The sequence below is a fragment of the Notamacropus eugenii genome, chromosome 4, assembly GCF_028372415.1.
Source record: "Notamacropus eugenii isolate mMacEug1 chromosome 4, mMacEug1.pri_v2, whole genome shotgun sequence".
Taxonomy (NCBI): Eukaryota; Metazoa; Chordata; class Mammalia; order Diprotodontia; family Macropodidae; genus Notamacropus; species Notamacropus eugenii.
Window position 1 is genome coordinate 106,998,435 of NC_092875.1, and position 23,408 is coordinate 107,021,842.

Sequence of the window (23,408 nt, forward strand, 5' to 3'; positions counted from 1 at the left end):
GTATGCTGGATCCCAAATCCCAAGTCTTTCCAAAAGACCATGTTGTACACTTAGAGGATTGGTGGATACCCTGAGTTGGCAGTATCTATCCAGACAAGCTGTCAGTAACCAACAGTGGAAAAATTTTCTGTCCCAGCCAAGCAGAAATTTGGATGAAGTGGAGAAAGTGGAAGTGGAGTGAGGGGAAAGTTGCTCCCATCTGAATCTGTAGAACTGTGCTGCCAACACTTCCCTTACTCCATAAGGAAATGAGTAAGTTTTACTTTTGTTAATGAAATGGAATAGGCAAGATGTTAGGATATTCTAATGACTGGTATCAGGAATACAGAATTCAAATACTTGACAGTCTGATGAGGCCAAGATCTTAAGGGTTATATTATTGGAAAATAGAAAGAATTAATGAGATGTAAAGGCACAGGAAGAGACATAAATAAGAAACTGAGCCATCATTATGCATGCAGTCAGAGGAGTGTGCTTCTACCATCTATGAGCTGTAGGACCCTGGATATTTCAACATTCTGAGCCTCAGTTTCCTCATCTGTAAAACAAAAATTAGATACCTCCCCTGCCAATCTCACATGGATGTTGCAAGGATCACATGAGATAATATGTGAAAGTCCTTTCTAAGCAGTGCCCTACATGACACACCTATCACTTTCTTTTCCCAGTGTTCCACTGGGAATTCCATTCTTCCTTATGTTCTATACTCTCAGAGTCCTGCTTTTTTACCCTCCAATGGTGGTAGCTAGATGTCTAGTAAACTAATTTATCATGAAGTATTACTGAATGATTATGAGTATTTAGAGTCCAAGAGAAGAAGCAAGATCTTAACCTAAAGGAATGACTCTCTAATGGTGGAATCTTAAGTACTCTGTCAGGGTCAGTAGGAGAGAGATTCAGGTGTTGAAGGAGACTTCGTGGTACCCTTCACATCATAGAATATGGGTGGTCTTCCATTCTGCCTGCAATTAAGGGTTGGCTAGGAACATAAAGATATATATATATACATATATATGTATATCTATACATGCAGAGGCTCATGTATGTAGCTCATACATATACGTTGCTGTATAGGAGATAGTCCTTGCAAGTTGCTATGGCCCAAAAATGTTACCTTGGTGGATGGCTTTCTGCACATGAGCCACTTCATGCTTAGCTAAGTTGGTTCTCAGACTGCAGCCCATTTCTAGGTCCACGTAAGAAGTCCTTCTAGTTTGGAATGACATATTAGAGGCTATGTTCCATTGACACAGTCATTGAGATCTTCCACAATACATCAAAGCAACATAGCAACCCTCAGGACAACAAGCCCCTCCCCCCAAACCAAAGACAAAAGCTATTTATGCCATAGGGGAGGCCCATTTCTGAGTAATCTAACCTCTTTATTTCCCCACACATTAAGAGAAGGACATAGGAGCAAAAAGATGGGCAATGAGGTTGGAAAACAAGTCCTTTAACACAGGCCTTGACATAGCAAGTGATCACTAAATATTCATTAAACAGAATTGAAAATGTAATGGTGTCAGGACCTTTTGGTCCAGAGAAGCAAAAGCTATGGGCTGATTTGTCATTATCTCCCAGTATTCTAAGTGGGAGTTGGAGAGGGGTGCGGACTGGCTGTTCTCCACCTCCACAGATGGCAGGAAGAGAGAAAACAGGCTTTAGATCAACTCGAATGAGTTAATGTGTGTAAGGTGCTGCACAAGCCTTAAAGTCCTCTATACATGTGAACTATTGGTACTATCCTTATTTAAACAACACTGAAAGGGTCTGGTTAGACATAAGGAAGGACCTCAGAGGGTGTCGAAACTGGATCTGCCTGCCAAGAGACACTAGGAATCTCCTCCCGTAGAGATCTATAAAAACAAGGTAATCCAGATCTGCTGGAGGAAGAGGAGGGGGGGCGTGGCCCTTTCTAGCCAGGTACTTATTTCATTCTTGGGGAAGTACAGAGCAAAAGTGTCACCTTCAGCAGGAGGTGACCTGGATAAACTTCAGCATTGTACTAGATAATGTTCAAACTCATTAGCTGGGCACTCAAGTCCCTTTATAGCCGGTCTCCAGCCTACCCTTTTACCCTTCCCTCCCTCTATACTACAATGCAGGGTTATTCTGCTCTAGTCACAATGACTTCCTTAGTAGACATCTCCTCTAACACCCCCAGGAATACCTTGGGCTTCACCGTGTCTATACCTTTGTTCCTTCTTTAAGGTGATTTTAAAATCTCGCTTCATCCTTGAGACCTTCTGTCCAGCCCAGTACACACTGATCTCTCTCTTCTCCAAACACCTTCAATACTTAATCATGGGATAGGCTCATTCTATTTGAACTCAGAAGGCAAAATGAGAGAAAATAGACATAAAAAAACATAAAAAACAGAAACTTCCTAACTATTACAATTATCCAAAAGTGTAATGGACTGCCTTAGGGATTAGTGGGAGTCCCCTCACTGCAAGCAGAAGCCACCTGCTCTCTTTGTTGCATAGGACATTTTTGTTCAGGTATGAGTTGGAGGAGGTGCTTTCTGAGGTCTTTTCCAATTCTGAGAATCTACGATCTATGAAAAATATCACTAGGTGAGCCGGAAAATGTCACTGGGTAAGTGAGCTGGAAAGTGTCACTGGATGAGCTGGAAAGTGCAGTGAATGAGCATTTACTATTTTGTATCTCTGGTTACTTTACTGTGGGCAAATGTCTCATTTCCTCCTGTTAGACTCTCAGTTTCTTGAAGGCACGGACCTTATCTTGTACATCTTTGTATTCCACTTGACTGCTCCTTCCCCCCTTGACACTCAGCACAGGGCTTTACACACAGGAAGCATTTGAGTCCTCACTGACTGTCTTTCAGAATTGATACATGTAGATGAAAAATATTCTTTAATGATAGTAGAAAAGAAGGGTGTTGATACAGCAAAACGCACTTAACCTATGAAGAACTCATGAGAAAGAGAGATCCAGTGTAGTAGTATCATTTCCTCCATTTTACAGATGAGCACACTGAGGATCTTAGAGATAATTATCCCTGCTCCAAAACTTTGGAATCTTGCAACAGTTCTGTAAGTGCACACAAAACCAGCCTCCCTCCCCACCTATAACTTCGGTATACTGAAGATCCTCAAATTGGTTTGGGAGGACAGAGGACAGAGCGGGTTCTATATCTTTGTGAGTCTTTTCCCCCTTCTCCTGGATGCGCCCAAATCCTGACCCAAATCCTTGAGGTAGCCTTAGGAGTCCTGGACCTGTCTCTGGGTCCAGGGTACCAGCTGATAGTTTTCTATCCTGGGTTTCTTTAAGAAGGGACAGCCACCTGTCAAAGTGGTAAGGTGCCAGCTCATCCTGGAGATAATTGGCAGGTAAGGCTATTCTTGAATTAAACATACTTGCTCCCCCTCCATAACCCCCATCATGGCAACACCCCTGGCAGAGGACACTGTTGGTGGAGCAGCTTGGGATCCATTGGGCACCAGGTATGATTCAGAGGCATCCCTTCACCTGGCTTGCATTTCCTTCCAGGAATTGTCTTCACGCTATGCTAACTTTGTGAGCTCTGTCCTTGCCTCAGAGCAGGCATCTGAAAGCTGTTCTCCAAAGGCTTTTGCGGGGCTGAAGCTTGTTTCTGGTGAGGCAACAAGAAGAGGGAGTCCCAAAGCTCCACATGCATGCCAGGTGCCGTTTCCCAAATCTCAGCAGCTCCAGCTTGCTCCTCAAACTCCCTCCTCAGCCCCATACCCCTCCTTGCTTGGGCTAGGATCAGTTCCACTCCATGGCTAAGCCCGGGGGTGGGGGATAGAGGAATCTGTTTCAGATTCTCTTAGATAGATGCACTTGGAGGGAAAAGGTAGCGCATTCCCTTTTGGAAGAAAGCTGCTTTCCATCATGTAAATGAATGTAGGCAGACTGTCAATTTCACAGGCAAGCAAGGGAGAGAGAGGGAGAGAGAAAGGGGAGTGCGAGAGAGAATGAAGGAGGAGGGGGGAAACAGAAGACGAGGGAGAGAAAGAAGGGAAAGAGAATGAGGAGACAGAAGAGATAGAGAAAAAGAGAGAAGAGAAAGAGAGGAGAGAGAGGAGATAGAAAAAAAGAGAGAGGAGAAAGAAAGAGGAGAGAGGGAGTCCAACCACACAGACAACAGCTGATCAAGAATTCCAATAGGAAGCTGTTTTTTCAGATTAAAAAGACCCCTCCAAGGAAAGTGAGCCCTTCGAGGCAGATCAGGCAGCCCTGATGCTCAGCAGGTAGGTAATTAACTTTTCTCTGTGTCGCCAGGATTCATTAGGCACCAGCTCCCTGTGAAGTGATGCTCACTGGCCTGTGGGTCTTCACACAGGCTTTAAGCACCCCCTCCCTCTCCTTAGCCCCGGTCTGGTGGAAAGCTGCTCCGTGCAGGCATGCACTGATGCTGATGGTCTCTGTTTATGCCGGAGTGGGATGATTGTGGGCCTTACCACGCTTCTCCCTCTTGGAACAGGGCAAGGTGGCCAGAAATTGGGTACCAGGAGTTTGGGTTCTAGGTTCTAGTTCAATACTAAAGGCATGGGTGGCACCTTCTCAAAGTTGGCAGAAGAATGAAGTTGGTAGGGAGTGGGGGAAGGCAGAGGATAGGACTGGACTTTGGTTCAGAAACTGGTCTTAGGATGGCCACAACAGCTCTGTAACTGTCCCTTCTCTGATTTGCCTTTCTTTGGATAATGCATCACAGCAGGGGAAGATTGCTTGACTCTAGTATGGATTAAGTAAAATCTACTTGGGCTTCTCCAATCCTGAAGACCTGAAAGTCTCCCTGCTCCAAGCTAAGAACATCTGCTCCATCGCTTTCTTTCCTTGGGGCTATCAAAGCACCAGGTGGCTGTCTGGGACCCGTGGGCAAAAGCTCCCTGACCAATGTGCTCTCCAGCCACTCATTGGTGATGTCACAGCAAACACTAACAGACTCTTCCTGGCTGCCTGAGAATAGCCTCTCCTTGGTGAGTGTCTTATTCTGTTTTTTTGTATCTCACTTTTGTATCCAGCAGATGGGAGCAGGGGTGGGGGAGAGGCCAGGTCTATCTACACATGTGCACTAAATTAAGGGGATGCTTGAACTAGGGGGAATATCTTGAAACTGGAAGTATTATTTTGGAGAAAAAGGAAAGAGTAGGTGTGTGACCTTGGGTAAGCCACTTTTGAAATCACAAAATGTGAGAACTAAAATGGACTTTGGGGTTATCAAGTCAGACAACTCCCTCCAGCCTCATTTTATAGATGAGGATAAAGTGACTTGCCTGAGCTCACACAATGAGCTTGTAGCAGGATCAGACTAGAATCTGTTCTCCTTCTTCTCTGTTTACTTTCTATGATCCAATAAGATGGGCTGAAAGAAGCAACACTGACTCCCCCACTTCAGTTTTTTTACCTAAGGATATGGGACTTGAATTGAATGATCTCTAGAGCCTCCCTAAGCCTGAGTTTTCAAGGATTCCAGAACTTGATGTATATAATAGTGGCCCAAGTCCTGGTGACAAACTCTCAGCTAAGGCTTACACACACACACACACACACACACACACACACACACACACACACACACAAACACACACACACACATCTCCAGATGTATGTTTGCTTTTGAGTTGATATAGCATCTCAGTGAGCACCTAGATGGCTCATTGTACCAGTGGATAGATTGCCAGAAAGACTCATCTTTATGAGTTCAAATCTGACCTCAGATGCTAGCTGTGTGACCCTGGAGAAGTCATTTAGCTGTTTGCTTCAGTTTCCTCATCTGTAAGAAGCTGGAGAAGGAAATGGAAAACCACTCCATTGTCTTTGCCAAGAAAAGTCTAAATGGGGTCATGAAGAGTCAGACATGACCAAAATACCTGAATGAGGAAGCAGAAGAAGAAGGAGGAGGAAGTGGAAAAGGAGGAGGAGGAAGGGTAGGAAATATTCTATAAACATCTTAACCAACCAACCACCAACTAAGCATTTACTATAGTAATGAAAACAGGTAGAACAAGTGTTTTACAAATATCCTCTTATCTGATCCTCACAACACAGGGAGGTGGGTGCTATTCTTATCATCCCTGTTTTTTAAATGAAGAAACTGAGGCACAGAGAGGTTAAGTGATTTACCCTGGGTCACACAATTAGTTAGTGTCTGAAACAGGATCTAAACTTAAGACTTTTGGACCCACTGCTTTATCCAGTGTGATTCTTTGAGTGTGAATTTAAATGTACTTGGGACTGGGCTTGCAAGGGCAAAACATTCTTTGTCCTTAAGGAGCATAGATTCTATCAGGAGAGACATCATGTTTGTGCACACACACATATATACACAATATGCATATATATGTATATATATACACAAACATATATATATACCTATACATGCATACATATAACATACATATATACAAACACACACACACACCAAAGAAGGCAAAAAGTTCTTAATTTGGTGTTAAGATAGATTTCAAGAGGTTTGTAGACCTGAAATGAGAAAAATATTAGATCTTTGTGTTTAACAACGATTGGTTTCTTCTAGAATCCTATGTATCTTGTTTTATGCATTTAAAAGCATTATACTGAAAAGGGATTCTTATTTCTGTGGAAAAATAGGGAACTTTGGAGTCAGAGTCCTTGAATTTAAATCCTTTGCTGTGTGAGCCTCGGCCCCACTTTACTCATCTTTAATATAAGGGAGCTTGGCCAGATGCCCATTAATGTCCCTCCAGCTCAAAATCTCTGATCCTGCAAATCCCCATAGATGGAGTCTTGTCCCATTCACTCATTCTTCCTAGTTTTGCCCTTTAAGGCCACACAGAACACGTTAAATACTTCAACAACAGGACACACCTTTCCATACCTGATGACACTTCTTGCAGGATGTAGCACAAATTAGATGCTTAAAAATTTTCATTGATTGATGTACCCTTAATTATTTTCTTAAATTTTCTTAAATTCAACAAACAAAATTCAGCAAAACAAAAAACAACACTCTACACAAAAATGTGTAGAGTGCTGTTCACTGAGTGGGAGGAGAAGGACTATAGTTGAAATAAACCATGATTCCTGCGTCCATGGAGCTTGCACCCTGTAAGATAGTAGGAGTCTTTTAAGGGTTGAAGGGTTGCCAAAGGAAAATTTGGGGCAATGGTAAAAATGTCTGTGCACATTTTATCAAAACCTTTGGCAAGAATGGTATCTTGGAGGGGAAGGTGTAAACTATTGTGTCTGGCCCAGCCTTTCTCAACACTGCCATTCCACTGACTAAGCCACTCACTGCTAAGTACCCTGGCGGGGACTAGGAAGGATCTGATGCCAGAGGTGCTACTTGAGATGACTCTTAGAAGAAGCTTAGAATTATGAGAAGGGGAGGAGAAAAGGGGGAGAATGCCAAGCTCTGGGGGTTGTCACAGCCAATGCAAAGGCATGGGTGAAGGGAAAGCAAGAGGCCAGTTTGACTAGACCACAGAGTTCACGGAAGGGAGTAACATTTAAGAAAACTGAAAGGTAGGATGGGGTCAAGTTGTAGAGCAATTTAAATGCCATATAGAGGAGATTATATTTGATGCTACAGGTAATAGAGTTTATTGAGTGTGTGTGTGTGTGTGTGTGTGTGTGTGTGTGTGTGTGTGTGTGTGTGTAACATGATCATGTTTATACTTCAGGAAAATCACTTTGGCAACTATGTGAGGAATAGATTGGAGAGAGCTGAGATAGTGAGACCAACTGGAAAGTTACTGCAACAGTCCAGGTGACTAGTTCAGAAGCCTGAACTAGTTTTCATTTTGGATAAATCTAGAGAAGTGGCTAGTTACAACACATTTTGTGGAGGTACAGATGACAAGATGACTGATTGGCTCTGAGGAAGAAGGAGGAGTAGGAAATGATATCAATGTCAATTGGATGATTGGAAAGATGGTGATTCCCTTGTCAGTTATGGGCAAGACCAGAAAAGGCGTATGTTTGGGGAAAAGATAATGATCTTGAGTGTGCAACATTAAGTATCATGGAAATATGAACTCCATAGGGAGCATCATTCTATTACAAAGTGGGAAGATCAATCATCTTTGCTTAGAGTCTAAGATAACAGTTAGCTAGTTTAACCAGTGTAGTAAGAGTTTAATGCTGATTCATAGTGTTGGGGAGAATTCCAGTAAAGACAGGCAAGAGAAATAGTGGAGATGAGTTTCCATTCACTGTGTTCCTAGGGTTACTGTAAATGTTTTCTCTCCAATAGAATGCAAGCTCCTTGTGGACAAGAAATGCTTTATTTTTACATTTGGATTCTGAGTAGGGCAGCAAAGATAGGTCAGGTTGGCATAGTAGTTAAAGTACTGATCTCTAAGTTAGGAAGAATTGGGTTCCACTCCTACTTCTGACACTTACTATCTGTGTGATTCTGAGAAAGTCACTTAAGACTGCGAGGTGGTGTTGTGTTAGAGACTAGACCTGGGTTCAAGTCCTGTCTCAGATACGAGCTGTGTGACCCAGAGCAAGTCGCTTAACTTCTGTCAGTCTCAGTTTTCTCATATGTAAAATGGGGACAATAACAACATTTATCCCACAGGATTGTTGTGAGGATCAAAAGTATTAACATATGTAAAGTGTTTTGCGAATATTAAAATGCTGTATAAATGCTAGCTTTCATTGTTATTATTGATTTTTCAGTGTCCATGGCAACTAAGACTGAAATAAAGGGAAGGGAAGGAAATAAACATTTATATAGTACCAATTATATACTATACTAAGTACTTTTTTTTAAAAAAGCAAATATTATCTCATTTGATCCTTAAGATAATTTTACAAGGTAGGCACAATTATTTTATGTATATAATTTCCACATTATATACATAGCTGCTAGATGGTACAGTGGATAGAGCACTGGGCTTTTGTGAGTTAAGATCCAACCTCAGTCACTTACTAGCTATGCGACCCTGGGCAAGTTATTTAACCCTCTTAACCTCAGGTCTTCGTCTGTGAAATGAGCTGGAGAAGGGAATGGCACACTACTCCAGGATTTTTGCTGAGAAAACCCCAAATGGGGTCATGAAGAATCAGACGCAACTGAAACAGCTCAACAATAAATATACATGCCTATATGTTTATTGTATATAAACATTCAAATTCTCTCCCTCCCTCTACCCCCTTCCCTATCCACTGAGAAGACAAGCAATATGAGAGGTAGGTGTTATTATTATTATATTTTACAGTTGAAGAAACTGAGGTACACAGATGTTAGGTGATTTGCTCATATAGTTAATCTCTGAGGCCAAATTTGAACTTAAGTCTTCCTGATGGCAGCACCCTATGCATTGTACCATCAAGCTGCCTCTGAATCATAGGCTCAGCAAAAGAACAAACCCCCAAATAATTTCTAGCACCTTGAACAGTACCTGGCCCTAAGAAAGCACTTAATAAATGCCTGTTGAATTGAATTGGACCAATAACCTGTATTTGGTGAACAGGATTGTCACAAATGACAGAATCATAGTAGTCATCCAGCCCAACCCTTTCCTTCTGGTATGAATTTCCTCTATTCCATACTCATCACAGAATGTCATGGACTCATAGAGTTGGAAGGGCTCTTCTAGTCTAACCTTGAATTTGAAGTGCCTCTATCTGCCACACAGCCCAAGAGCAAATTTGCCCAGTCTCAGCTTCAGGACTTCCAGGGATGGGTAGTTCACTCCCTAGCAAGGCTGTGTGTTTCACAGTTGGACTATTCCCATTGTTAGAAAGTTTATTCTCCTATTGAGCTGAAGTATTTCACTTATGCACAAAATGCAGGTTGGCCTTCATGCTAATAAAAGGTCTAGTATAAGGCTTCCCCATTCTGTGGAAGTATAAGGGTGCTGCAGAGGGCAAATCAAGAAAGAAAAAAGATCTAAAGAAATATCTTATCTCTGTCAAGAGACTGAAAGGTATTAGATAGGGGCAGGGAAAAGAAAGGGAAAAAGGAATCAATGAACCTCTGGGGTTATGTCATCGATCAGAGTCCAGAGAAGGAAGAGCTGGAATCTCAGGGAAAGAAGCAGATTCTTGGGTTCCTTAATCTGGGGCTGAGGGGAGGAGCTGAGCAGAAGACCCCTGAGCAGTTGACTTTCCCCTAGAATGGTTGAATGTACAGGAGCAGGTAAGATGGGAAAAAGATGTTACTATCCTAAAGAAATCTAAATAAAGTTATCAGTCATTAGAGAGGCAAATGGAATCCCCCCTCAGGAGCTGGGTCCTTCCTCCATAGGCTCTCTTCTCTGCTAGCAGAGGTAAAAATACTAAGCACTCCCCAACATCCACTGACTACTTAGAGAGTAATTTTATTATAGTAGCTTTATTATTCCATTAGAATAGTTCTTAAGTTTTTAAAATGTCATTGGCCCTTTGGCAGTCTGATAACTTATGGACCCCTTCACAGAATAGTATATTTTTTAAATGCATAAAATTAAATACATAGGATTACAAAGGAAACAAATATTTTTTAAAAAGCTAGAGCAATATTGTCTAATGAAGAACTGTGAATGACTAGCTATTCTCAGCAGCACAACGATCTGAGGCAATCCCAAAGGACTCATGATGAAATATATCAATCTCCAGAGAAAGAGCTGATATTGTCTGAGTACAGACTGAAGCATACTATTTTCACTTTCTTTCTTTTATTCTTTTTTTGTTCAAGTTTTCCTATATAAAGTGATCAATTTGAAAATGTTTTACACAATTATACATGTATAACCTGTATCAAATTGCTTGCTATCTCCTCGCATGGGGGAGGTCTGGACAGGAGGGAAATACAGAAATTGGAACTCCAAACTTAAAAAAATGCTGAATGTTAAAAATTATTTAAATGTGTAATGGGGGGAGGGAATTTTAAAAAAAATTAAAAGAAAAAAGTTAGTAAACATTAAAAAAAGTTCATGCACTAGAGGTTAAAAACCTTGGCTTTTAGCTTCTGTAGTCCTTTAAAGTATCAAAATGGGTTCTCTAAGTAGTCAGTGGATGCAGGGGAGTGCTTAGCATTTTGACCTCTGGCAGCAGAGAAGAGAGCCAACTATGAAGAAAGGACCCACTTCTTGAGGGGGGATTCCATTTGCCTTTTCCCTCACATATCTACCAGAAGTTAGTGGAGAGGAGAAGGAAGGGAAGAAAGAGGACTTTTCTTACCCAGTAAGAGATACTGTAACTAGCAGGTTACAAAGGTGAGAGAGAACCTTGATGAACATGACTGCTCCTTGGTGGTAGAAATGAAAGCAAACTACATTCCAGAGAAAATTAGCTCTGGTAGTTGGTAGTTGAACTGCCAACTCAACTTTATGTGTTAACCCTTCCCATAGAGGAGGTGTATTTTTGTAGGAGTGTGCCAGATTTAAAGGAGAAATGTTCTGTAGGTACTGTCCAAACTAGTCTCATATATTTCCTATCTGTGTAACCCTGGATAAGTCACTTAACCTTTTTTTGCCTTCCTCAACAATAAAATATAGATAATAATATCACTTTCTCTCCAGGGTATTTATGCAGATCAAATGATATAACAATTGTAAATTCTTGGTATCGTTCTTGGCACATGGTAGGTGTTATAGAACTATTATGTATTATTACCAAGAAATCTCAGTAAATGCCACCTTGGTTTGTCTGCTGGTTGACTAGTAAAATGAAATATACCAACAGGGAACTCTTGAACCATAGTTTTAGAACTGCATACTCACAAAATACTTTGAACCTAGGTTATTGATCAACCTGAAGACTCATTTTTTGTATGACTCAAAGTACTTTATGAATTGAGAAGGCAGTCACAGAGGATGCCCTATAAATCACTATAAATCAATTCATAAGCATGATTAAGCATCACACTGGCAGCCAGATGGTACAATGTATAGAGTGCTGGGTCTGGGGTCAGGAAGACCTGAGTTCAAATCTGGCCTCAAAAGCTTACTAGCTGTGTAATCCTGAATAAGTCTCTTAATCCTGTTTACCTTCATTTTTCTCAGTTGTAAAAAATGAGCTGGAGAAGAAACGGCAAACCACTCCAGTATCTTTGCCAACAAAACCTCAAATGGGGGTCACAAAGAGTTGGATAAAACTGAAATGACTTAAGAACAACAAACATCCTACTCATGTATCAGGTTCTGTGTGAGCTGGGCATATGAAGGCAAAAATTAAACAATATTTTCCCTCAAATATGTATATATATATATACATATATACATGTATGTATATATTTGTATATATATATATTCAGAGCAAATACAAGGAGAATAGGGAACTGGGATGGCTCAGGAAAGGTCATGCATAGGAAATGGTGTTTAAGCTGAGCTTTGAAGGCAGCTAGGAATTTGAAGAAGTTAGATGAGGATGGAGCGCCTTCCAGGCATAGACGAACAGCTTGGACAAAGGCACAAAGATGGGAGAATGATGTGTGTGAGGTACATCAAGAAGGTCAGTTTGACTGGATCATAGATAGTATGGAGAAGAGTCATAATAAACCTGTAAAGGGAGGTTGGGGGCAGGGTGTAAAAGGGTTTTCAGTGAGAACTAGAGGCTTGTGGATTTAAGAAAACTTTGGTGCTATTGGGAGAGTACTGAGCAGAGGGAGGAAGGATATGTATATTTATCTGAGAAGAACAGTAGAAGGGTATGTGGTTGTCCCATGTGCCATGTATCTGGGATATGATGGAGTGACCCCTGAAACTAGCCAAATTCAATATTGACCACTCAGCCTTGTTGATTCCTTGGGAGAAACAAATGATACCACCAGAAGAAACCTAGAAAATAATTCTAGGAATTAGAAAGTTCTGGGCAATGAACCAGAGACTCAGGAACACATGTGGTGTTTTTATGACTTTTTGTAAAAAAAAAAATTAAGACTGGGCCTCTATGCCACTGAGACTGGAAGTGTAGCAGCCACTCATGGGCTTGACCTCATTGCTGATGGTTATGGAAGCTTTGACTTGTCACTTGTTCCATTTCTGATTTGGGCTGATTCACTCTCCTTAGGGAGCCTGTCCATCCCTTGATCCAAGAGGCTCATCATACCAGTGATGTGCCATATTGATGTGGACATCTGATTGACGTTAGCCATACTGCAACTCAGACCTCCCAAACTCAGGCAATCCTCCAGCCTTCACCTCCCTGGTAGCAGGGATCACAGGCATATGCCACCATACTTGGGTTGTTTTTATGACTTTTTCCCATTGAAACTTTTAGATAATAAAGGCATATGTGGGAAGCAAACAGCTGCTCAAGAAGATAGTGTCTAAGAGAAAGATCTGGATTTCTGGATGACAGAAATCTGTGCTGCAGATTATCTAAAGAGGATCAGTAAAAATGTATTTGCCTGGAATACTTTGATCTTCTGCTGTTAGGATGTAAGCTCCCTGAGGGCAGTGATGTCTTTCCTTTTGCTTTTATTTGAATTCTCAGTACCTAGGACAATGCCTGTCACATAGGAAGTGCTTAATAAATGCTTGTTGATGACTTGACACCTACACAAAAGGAAAGGGAGGAAAAAAGTTCCCCACATTCAGTACACTCATCTACCAAAGCTGGAGACCATCGAGTATAGGTATAACATAAACAGAATAGCATCTTAGAGTTAGAAGGACCTCAGTGGACAACCAGTCCAACCCAACCTGGATGAGAATCCACTCTCCAATGGGCCCAATGAGTGGTGATTCAGCCTGTGCTTGAAGCCTATTCGTGAAGAGGAATCTGCTACATCACAGTTCAGCCTGTTCTACTTTGGAAGAGTTCTAATGGTTCAGAAGATTTTCCTTAGGGAACCTAAATTTGTCTCTTTGCAATTTTTATTCCATCTCCTGGGTCCAAGTAAAACAAGTGTAGTTCCTCTTCCTTATGGGAACTCAGTAGATGTTTAAAGTTTCCCTCCGAACCTTCTCCTAGGCTGAATAAACTAGTTCCTTCGAATGAGCCACATACATGAATAGGAGACCCTTTACCATCTTGGTTACTTGGCTTTTAATGCCATCTAGCTTTTATCAATGTCCTGCCTAGAATGTGGTATCCAGAGGGAAACAATATACTTAACATGGTTTGGTTGGCAGCTGAGTGGTTCAGTAAATAGACAACTGGGGCCAGAATGAGAAAGAACTGAGTTCAAATCTGGTGTCAGATTTTACTACTTGCATAGGTCACTTGACCTCTGCCTCACTTTCCTCAATTGTAAAATGGAGATAATCCCAAGAGGGTTGTTGAGAGAATCAAATGGGACAATATATGTAAAGTGCCCAGCACAGTGCCTGGCACATAGTAGGTATTACCTAAATGCTTAGGACAGTGTATAGAACAGAGTAGGGTGGAATTATTTCTTGAGACATGACAGACTATGACAGAATTATCATCTCTTGAGACATAAACATGAAGTCATAGCGAGGGTGGCCTGGCCAGGCCTTTTTTTCCAGGGCAGGAGTCCACCCAAGGATGAAATTTGCCTGAGAATGGGCCATTGACAGTTAAGGGGCAGAGCCTGATGGTGGAGAGGGCATAGAGCTGTGGAGGAAAGAACAAATAATGGCATAGTGAGAGTGGAGCCCAAGTCAGGAGAGCAGCTTAATTTTTTCCTGGTGGGGCAGAGACTATAGCTGGCAGGAATCAGATTCTGGCCTAGTTTAGGCTTGGCAAGGCAGACCTGACCCTGGGTGGGTGAATGGGGCTCATGTGTATGATGGCCATCACATCTTGCCAAAAGTAAGACTTGAAGTTGGGGGGGAGAGGGAGAGGTCACTTCCAACTAGTGGGAAAGTCAGGAGGAAGTGCCTCCACCCCACTGGAGGGCTACTGCTTTGAGGGGATACTTTAGGGCCCCTTTTCTTTCCCCTTAAATCCTTCCTTTCCTGGCTTCTCCAATTTTTCTGTGGCCCTAAGTCCTGCATATGGGGGGGTTTTAGGACTGAAAATATGGTGGGCCCTCATGGTAGCAGGCAGAGAAGGTGCTTGCAAGGGCCAGGCCCTCTTGGGGAGGGGAGACTCAATCCTTAACTGCTTCTTCTGTTTGTTCCAGGAGCAGGGCAAAGGACTCTGGGGCATGTTAGAAAGTCCACCAGTTTTGAATAATGATTGTTTCGTTCTTCCTGTGTGTATCCTCAGTACCTAGCTCAGTACCTGGAATTTAGTAGGTGCTTAATAAATGACCGTTTATTGAAGAATTAATTAATTGGTCGATTCAAGGCAGGTGAGGGAGAGGGCTCCTCAGGGCCATACTTTCTGGGAATTCCTCTGCCTTCTCCAGCTGCAAGATTTTTCTTTTTTTCAAAGCCCTGCCTTTTCAAGCTACCTTACCTTCCTGTGGAATCCACTGTGTGTGTGTGTGTGTGTGTGTGTGTGTGTGTGTGTGTGTGTGTGTGTGTGTGTGTGTGTGTGTGTGTGTGTGAGATTTGGGGGGGAGTGAGAGATTTATGCTCCAGAGTATGCCTTGAGGACATGAGTCGTCCCCTTTCAATGCTTAGCTGAGTCAAGAAATCAGAAGCCACTTCTCTGGAACTTCTGCTGCCCCCATGTTCCTGAGGGAGGCCTTTCCAACAATAGGCCCAGAGTATCCTGGGCTCACTTCTCTGTCTTCACCAAGAGCTGTCCACTCCCTTACCTCGATCTAGGATGCCTTTTATGCTGGTTACTCCCCTGGGTATGTTTGTGATTCCTGAGTAAGGTGCAAAAATTCCCAGTTATGGTTCTGAGGCCTTCAGCAAATTGGCTGAACTGATCATTTCTGTCAGATCCTACTTGCTGAATCATGTGAAGCCAGAAGCAGCTCCTGGTTAAACAGATGTCATGGACACATTTCTTCTTAGCCTTTTCTCTACACATCCCACTCCCTCAACAAAGGGGCTTCAGGCAAGGAAGGTCTGTCAGTGGTTTTTTACTGTTCCCTAATTAGTAAACATCTTAATGTAACAGCCTCTGGTAAGAGAGCAGGAAGGGCCTGTTAAGGCAGATAAAAGAATGAGCCATTTGCAAGGCTCCCAACTTTTCTCCCATTTCATTGCAGCCCAGGGACCGTAACAACAGTGGTGATTATTTTTATATAGATTTTCCCACCAAACAATACATATGCCTGTGTTATTTCTACCTTCATAACATCTATCATCCCTGTAATGCCTTCTCTCTATTCACCCAGCCTTCACCTAGGTAGAGGCCCTCACCACTATACAACTGTCTTCTACAGTCACTGGATAGAGAGCTGGGTCTAGAGTCAGGAATACGTGAATTCAAGTCTACCTGTGTGACCTCAGGAAGCATTAGGACAAGGATCTCTGGATCCAGGTTTCTAGGTTCCAAGTCTATCCATACTTGACTTTCTTCTAGGGCCATGCTGGGCAGCATGTGCCCCCAATCAGACTGTCAGAATACCCTTCTCCCAGGAAGAATGCTGCTTCAGAACATTGACAAAGGATGTTACTTCCAGGATTTAGGACATGAGGAGAAATCTGACTTCTTCAGAAAGGTGTTTCTCTTCTAATTCATCCTATATATGATGCCAGTTTAATATTCCTAACGTAAAAACTCTGAACAACTTACTTTCTGCTCAAAATGTCCCCATTGTCTAATAAATGAGCTCTAAGGCATTTCAATCTGCTAAATGAGGTCTTCCAATGTCTGACTCCAACCTGTCTTTCCAGATTTAACTCCCACCAACTTGTATTAATAACTGTGGTCAAAGACATCCTACATATTCCCATCTCCATAATGTTCTTCTATATGCCATGAATGTATTTGTGTACTCTATTTATATGTAATTTTATTTGTTTTGTGTGATTTCTTTGTCTGATTTCACTTGAGGGGGAGGTGTAGGCAACTCCAGTTAAGGAAACTCCCTCTACCAATGCAGATCAGTACTGTTGGGCAACTTAGATTTAAACCATTGCTCAGATCACAGAAGTGGTGAAGTGCTTTGTTTAGGGGGAGTCATACCTGGGGACTCCTTGAAAAACTAGGTCTTCCTGATTGAGTACAGCCTAATACATCACAATATCATCCAATGTCTCAAATAATAATCATTCTGGTCCACAGCTGTGACTTCACTGGTATAGCGGAAATTCACTAGTATGAGAACTTCATCCAATCAAATGTTGACCAGTGACTTGTCTATTACCTATGGTTTCAGCCTGAAGAGTTGCTTGGGGCTTGGACACATCAAGTAATTTTCCCTTGGTCATGTAGCTGGTTATGTGTCAGAAGCCAGACTTGGACCTGGGTCTTCCTTGCTCCAAGGTCATCTCTCTACTTGCTATGACAGTCTGCCTTTCATCAATAATGATAACAATACTCACGGTGTTAATAATACATATCTGTATAGTGCTTTAAGGTTTGTTGTTGTTTCAGTTATGCATGACTCTTTGTGACCTCATTTGGGGTTTCTTGGAAAAGATACTAGAGTGGTTTGCCATTTCCTTCTCCAGCTCATTTACAGATGAGGAAACTGAGGCAAACAGGGTGAAGTGACTTGCCAGGGTCACACAGTTAGTAAGTGTCTGAGGTCAGATTTGAACTGACTCAAGTCCCTGTACTCTATCAGTGCCACTGCAATGCTTAGAAGGTACTTTCTCCATACCCTCCTGTAAGTTAGATAGCATAAGTATTACTTCATTTTATAGGTGAGGAAACTGAGGCTCGTAAATTGTCCATGGTCACAGTTGGCATGTAAGTCAGAATTTAAACCCCATTCCAGTGTTTTTACGCACTATCCCATGCTGCCTGTCTTTTCCACACCTATCTTTAAAGACTCGACTCAAACCATCTGTCTGTCTTCATGAAGTCTTCCCTGGTTCTTCTCCCCCATCCCAGCCAGAAGTGGTCTCCCCTTCATGTGCTTACATAGACTTTTCTACTATATTCTAAATTATCTTATCTGTATTCAGGTTTTCTCATCACTAACAGATCCCAAGGACTATGTCTTATGGATCCATGATCTTACCCAGCAAAGATCCCTCCACAGTCTGAATAAATGGATGAATGAATGATGCAATCCTACTTTGTGGCTTACATGAGTGCTAAAGCTTCCCCTGTACCTGACTAAGTAATGTCTATAACCTGCTTACCTTAATGGCTTTTGCTCTGTTGATCACCCCATCTCGTTGAGAGCTTCCAATGAGCAGATCCACTCTCACTCTTGGAGATCGCTGCAATGCTCTGGATGGAGTCTCTCGGAGATAAACGCCATCAACCACTGGTCCCCAGTAATGAAAAGGGCCACTTATTGCCAGCAGCTGGGTTTGGAGATTAAAGAGATATAACTGTTTATTATCACAGTCATTGGGAGTTGTCACATTCATTGATCCATATTTTTACAGCAGAATAGAGAAACTTAGAATTGGAAGGATCCAGCTAAAATTCCACCTTCTTTTTACAGGAAAACTTTCCCAATCCCTCACTTTCCTAGTTGATTATTTCCAATTTATCTTTTGTACAGAGCTGTTTTCATGCTGTTTCCTTCTATAAAGTATGAGCTCCTTGAGAGCAGGGACCATCCTCTGCCTTTCTTTGTATCCCAAGCACTTAGCACAGTGTCTGGCACATAGTAGACACTTAAAAAATGTATGGTGTTTGTCTGCCTGCCTGGAAGGAGCCAGTTCCTTAAGGGCTGGAACTGCATCTTATTGATCTTTTTATCAACTAACTCCTACCATATGGCCTTGCAAATACTACTGCTTAATCAATATTTGTTTAAAAAAATGAATGAATGGTTGGCCAGTTGCCTCATTGTTGTGGATGACAAAGCTGAGGTCCAGAGAAGAGTAGTACCTCACATAAGATCACATAGATAGTTACTAGGACTAGAAGCCAGGTCTTCATCTATCAGTCTGAGGCCAGTTTTTAAAATTATATCTCTACCTCATTAATATGAGCCCTATTTTAAAAAGAGGTTGATAAATTGTTGGCCTTTAGATACATGTAATCCAATTCTCTTTTACTACAGATGAGGAGAGATCAGTTAAGTGAAGTGACTGGTTCAAAGTCACATAGATATTATATGTAAAAACACAGGGCAAAACTCCAGGTGTATGGACTTCTATTCCAGTGGTTTTTCCATTGCAATATTCTTCCTTCCTTAGTATGTTATTAATGTCATCGAAATTCTCTGAGTCTGAGTAACCTAACTGGCAAAAAAAAAAAAGAGGATTTAACTGTGGACTAAAATTAATGTTATTTTTTCAAGTTGACCCAGAATTTTGATTTTATTAGTAGTGGGCACTCCCTGTGAGGAAACTTCCCCTACCAATGCAGATTTGCACAGTTGCCTGGGAACACTGAGAAAACGAGACACTTCCCCAGATGTCACACACCCACTATGGGTCAGAGGTAGGTCTTAAATTCAAGTATTCCTGACTCCAAAAGAGATCTCTATTCACTAGGCCACACCTTTTTTTCCTTTCAGAGAACTCATTTTGGGCATGCAGTTTATGTTTAACCAATACAACATTCTAGGTGATTCCCAGGTACCAGCTTAAAAAATCTGTAAGATCTTCCCTACTTCCTCCTTCAGTGCCCCACCTTGGTTTGAGCATCATTGAGGATATCAGCAGGTTTCTGGAGCAGGCAGGACATCATATCACCATCAGGAGAGGTTGGACAACTGACTTCCTGGGCAAGAGCTGCTGCCTGTTCTTGAGCCCTTTTCTGGCTAATCACTGCTGCAGGAGAGAGGGCTGAGCCACCCTAGAAGAGAATTCAGACCCAGTGCCAGTTATAGTGATGATCATAAAACCATTCCTGAGTCTTAAATAGATGAAAGGGCAAATGTAGAGCATTATCATCAATCCTTCACATTCAAAACTCATTCAGTAGGTGTCTCTCAAATCTGGCTTGTGTGTAATCTATAGTCAGTGTTAATTTTCTTTTTTTTAAAAAAATTAATTAATTTATGTTTTCAGTTTTCAACAATCACTTCCCATTTTCTCCCCCTCCGTTCCCCTTTCTCCTTGAGATGGCATGCAATCTTATATGAGTTCCACATATACATTCTTATTAAACACATTCTCACATTACTCACATTGCACAGAAGAATTAAACCGAATGGGAGAAACCATGCGAAAAACCAAACCAAACCAAAACCTAACACAACAGAGAACAGTCTGCTTCATTCTGCATTCAGATTCCATCGTTCTCTCTCTGGATGTGGAGTCCAGGTTAATTTTTCAATGAATGCCCTATATTTATTCCTTTTCAAAGAGATTTCATTTTAAGGGTATAGCCTGTAGTCAGACCAATATAATATGACACATGGACCTTACATGGAGCAGTTGGTCCCTTAGACATCATTCACCAAAAACCCAGCCTGGCCAAAATTTCCCTTATTGACATGTTTAGAGACTGACCAATACCACCACTTTAGTGACTGAAATGATTGAATAACAATATGAATATAAATACACACACAAATGTAATACAATGCACATATAGGATAATACAAATTTGGAGGAAAGAATGCTAATCACTGGAGGATTGTCAAAGGCTCTGTGTGGGAGGAGACATTCAAGACAGGCTTTGAAGGAAGCCTGGAATTTGACTAGCCAGAAGTAAAGAAGGAGTTCATTCCAGATGGGGCAGCCCATTTCTGCCAAGACAGGGCATAGAAGGTGATATACGTATGGGAAAGAGCTGGTAATTCTACTTCATTGGAATGAAGAGTGTGTGAGGGGTACCAATAAAAAATAAGCCTGGAAACCTACATGGGAGTCACAAATTTAAATGTGAAGGTGACTTCTGTGACCTCAGTTTCCTCATCTGTAAAATGAGGGGGTCAGATTAGATGGCTTCTGAAGTCCCTTGCAGTCCTAGATCTATGAACTTATGATTCCATGATTGTATATTTTGTCCTGGGGGCAACAGGATACTGCTGGTCAGATTTGTGCTGTAGGGAGAGCACTTTGACAGATGGATGGAGGATGGATTATGGATTGTAAGCGTGAAAAGAAAAAGGCAGGAAGTTCAATCAGGAGCCTACTAAAATAGTTCAGATAGAGATGATGATGGTCTGAACCAATGTCAAGGGTATGCGAGGGGAAGCACAGAGACAGTTTTAGAGATTGTATGGTGGTAGAATTAATAAGTCAGTATACCCCAAATCAGATTGGTACGCTAAGTGTCAATTGAGTGCTATAGACAACATGATGTGTAAGTTTAGGCGAGGTCCCTTAGGGCTGGAGTTGTCAATGAAAGACATAGAGGTAAGAATCTAAATGAATATACACCTGATGGGAGAAATGGTGTGAACAAAGGTAGAGACATGGGGATGTGTCTGTTGTAGTTGAAAAACAGTACACTACTATGGTTGGAGCAAAGGGTTGATGTAGGTAGTGAGGGACATTGTTAGATCAGATTGGAACAGAGTCATACAAGGACTTGAATACCAGACTAAGGATTTGATTTTATAAGCAGTAAAGAACATTGTAGATTTCTGAGCTGAGAAGGGATATGATTAGAAAGAAAAAAAATCAATCAATCTGGGTATATTGGGCTTTAATTAATGAAAATTCTAGATGCATTTAAACTAGGATTGGATCTACACTCGATTTGTTAGGAGCACAGATGCTAGAGAACAGGAGGTGTGCCTGCAAGATGTCATACCACTTAAACTGAATTTGGGTCCTTTTAAGATTATTCATCCTAAGGATATAATATATTACAATTAGCCTTTGTTTTACTATTCTTTTAAAACAAAATCACTATGTTAGAAACCAAGGGAGTTTGTGTATCATGGTGGTAGAGCGGATAGAGTGTTGGACCCATAGTTAGGAGGACTTGAGTTAAAATCCTTTCTCAGACGTTTACTAGCTATGTGACCCTGGGAGATCACTTCACCTTGTTTACCTCAGTTTTCTCATCTGTAAAATGAGCTGGAGAAGGAAATGGCAAACCAGGGTAGTATCATTACCAAAAAAACCTCAGATAGGGTCACAAAGTCGGACAATATGTAAAGGGAATAGGAAAAGACTCATAGAGCCAGATGCTGAAAGCAGGATCATAGGTTTGGAGCTGGGAGGGATTTTGGAAGTCATCTCTTCCAATTCTGTCCCTTTATTTTACAGGGGAGAATACTGAGGCCCAGAGAGACTTACCCAGGGTCACACAGGTAGCATATAGAAGAGCTAGAATTTCCACCAGGTCCCTGTGACTATACATTCAGTGCTTTTCATTATGTCATTTCTCCGGATATATTTCCTCAGCTGCTTCTGCTAGCTCTGCCAGTTCAGACACTGGACTTCCCACAAAAGTCCTGAGACAATGAATTAGAGCAGAAGATGCAGTGGACTAGGAGCCCAGAGATCTGAGCACCTTCCTCTGCCCTTCATAGCTGTCCTGACTCTGGACAAATCTCTTGGGAAAATGAGAGATTGAAGACTTCACCTCCCTAGGCCCTTGGATTTATGATTCTATGAATAATGTATATATTGAGAGAGATTTCTTGTGATGGATTATATATCCTCATACATTATCAAATACCAACAGACTTGCTGGCAGTTACTGGTACAGCCTGATAGGGACAGCTATAACAGGTGACAACATTCTTGAATTGCTGCCATATCACTTAGTAAGAAACCATACGTTGTGATCCATCTTTTAAGGGAAGGAAGGAAGAATTAATTAAGCACCTTCTATGTGCCAGGTGCTGTGCTAAATACCTCACCAATATTGTCTCCTTTGTTTTTCACAACAATGATAGAAAGTAGATACCCCATTCATAGATGAGGTAACTGAGGCAGAGAGCAGTTAAGTGACTTGCCCAGAATCACACAGCTAGCAAGTGTCTGAGGCCAGACTTGAACTTGAGTCTTCATACCTCCCAGCACGATGTTCTGTCCCGTGTATCCCTTAAATGAAAAGAATGAAGAGGCTCATGGGATGTTAAAGGTAGAAAAGATCTAGTCCCAACTCTATATTTTATATATGAGAAAAGAGCCCTAGAAAGGACAACATGACTTGCTCACGGCCACACAGTTAGAGTCACATTATAGAACTTAGAATTGGAAGGAACTTAAAGTCCATCTGGCTTAATCAACACAGTTTGCAGATGAGAAAACAGGCCCAGAGGAGGTAGAGACACCTTCCTTCTGAAGCTCCCTCTGTAATATGGTTTTCTAGTGATTCCCCTTGCCTCCTCTCCCCTCCTCCATAAACAACTATTTCCAGCTATGAGATAAATCTACTTCAGTTTTTCTAGACTAAGACCCTTAAGGTTTTTTGAGTGTCATAGACCCCTTTGGCAGCCTGATGAAGTCTATGGACCCCCAAGCAGAATGATGTTATTATATTTACCCAAGGTCATGGACTCCCAGGTTAAGAATTTCTGGTTTAGATAGAAATTCCAAAGATTCCTGCTTTGTTTTCAGAACTGCCAGCAGGACCAGATATAAAATGTTTTATGTCTTTAGTAGCATGCAAAAGAAAGTGGGAGGATTGCAAAACCACATTCCATTGTG

At 41.6% G+C, this 23,408-nt stretch overlaps 1 protein-coding gene across 1 annotated transcript in view; it reads right to left on the reverse strand.

Moving 5' to 3' along the window:
• TG (thyroglobulin) overlaps positions 1 to 23,408 on the reverse strand; it is a 366,261-nt gene that overhangs the window by 36,513 nt on the left and 306,340 nt on the right. Inside the window, exons 42-43 of the mRNA XM_072606558.1 lie at positions 19,480 to 19,644; positions 18,027 to 18,194 (exon numbers count right to left, since the gene is read on the reverse strand). Of these exons, the coding sequence (XP_072462659.1) occupies positions 18,027 to 18,194; positions 19,480 to 19,644 (333 nt within the window). The remainder of the gene's footprint in view (positions 1 to 18,026; positions 18,195 to 19,479; positions 19,645 to 23,408) is intronic.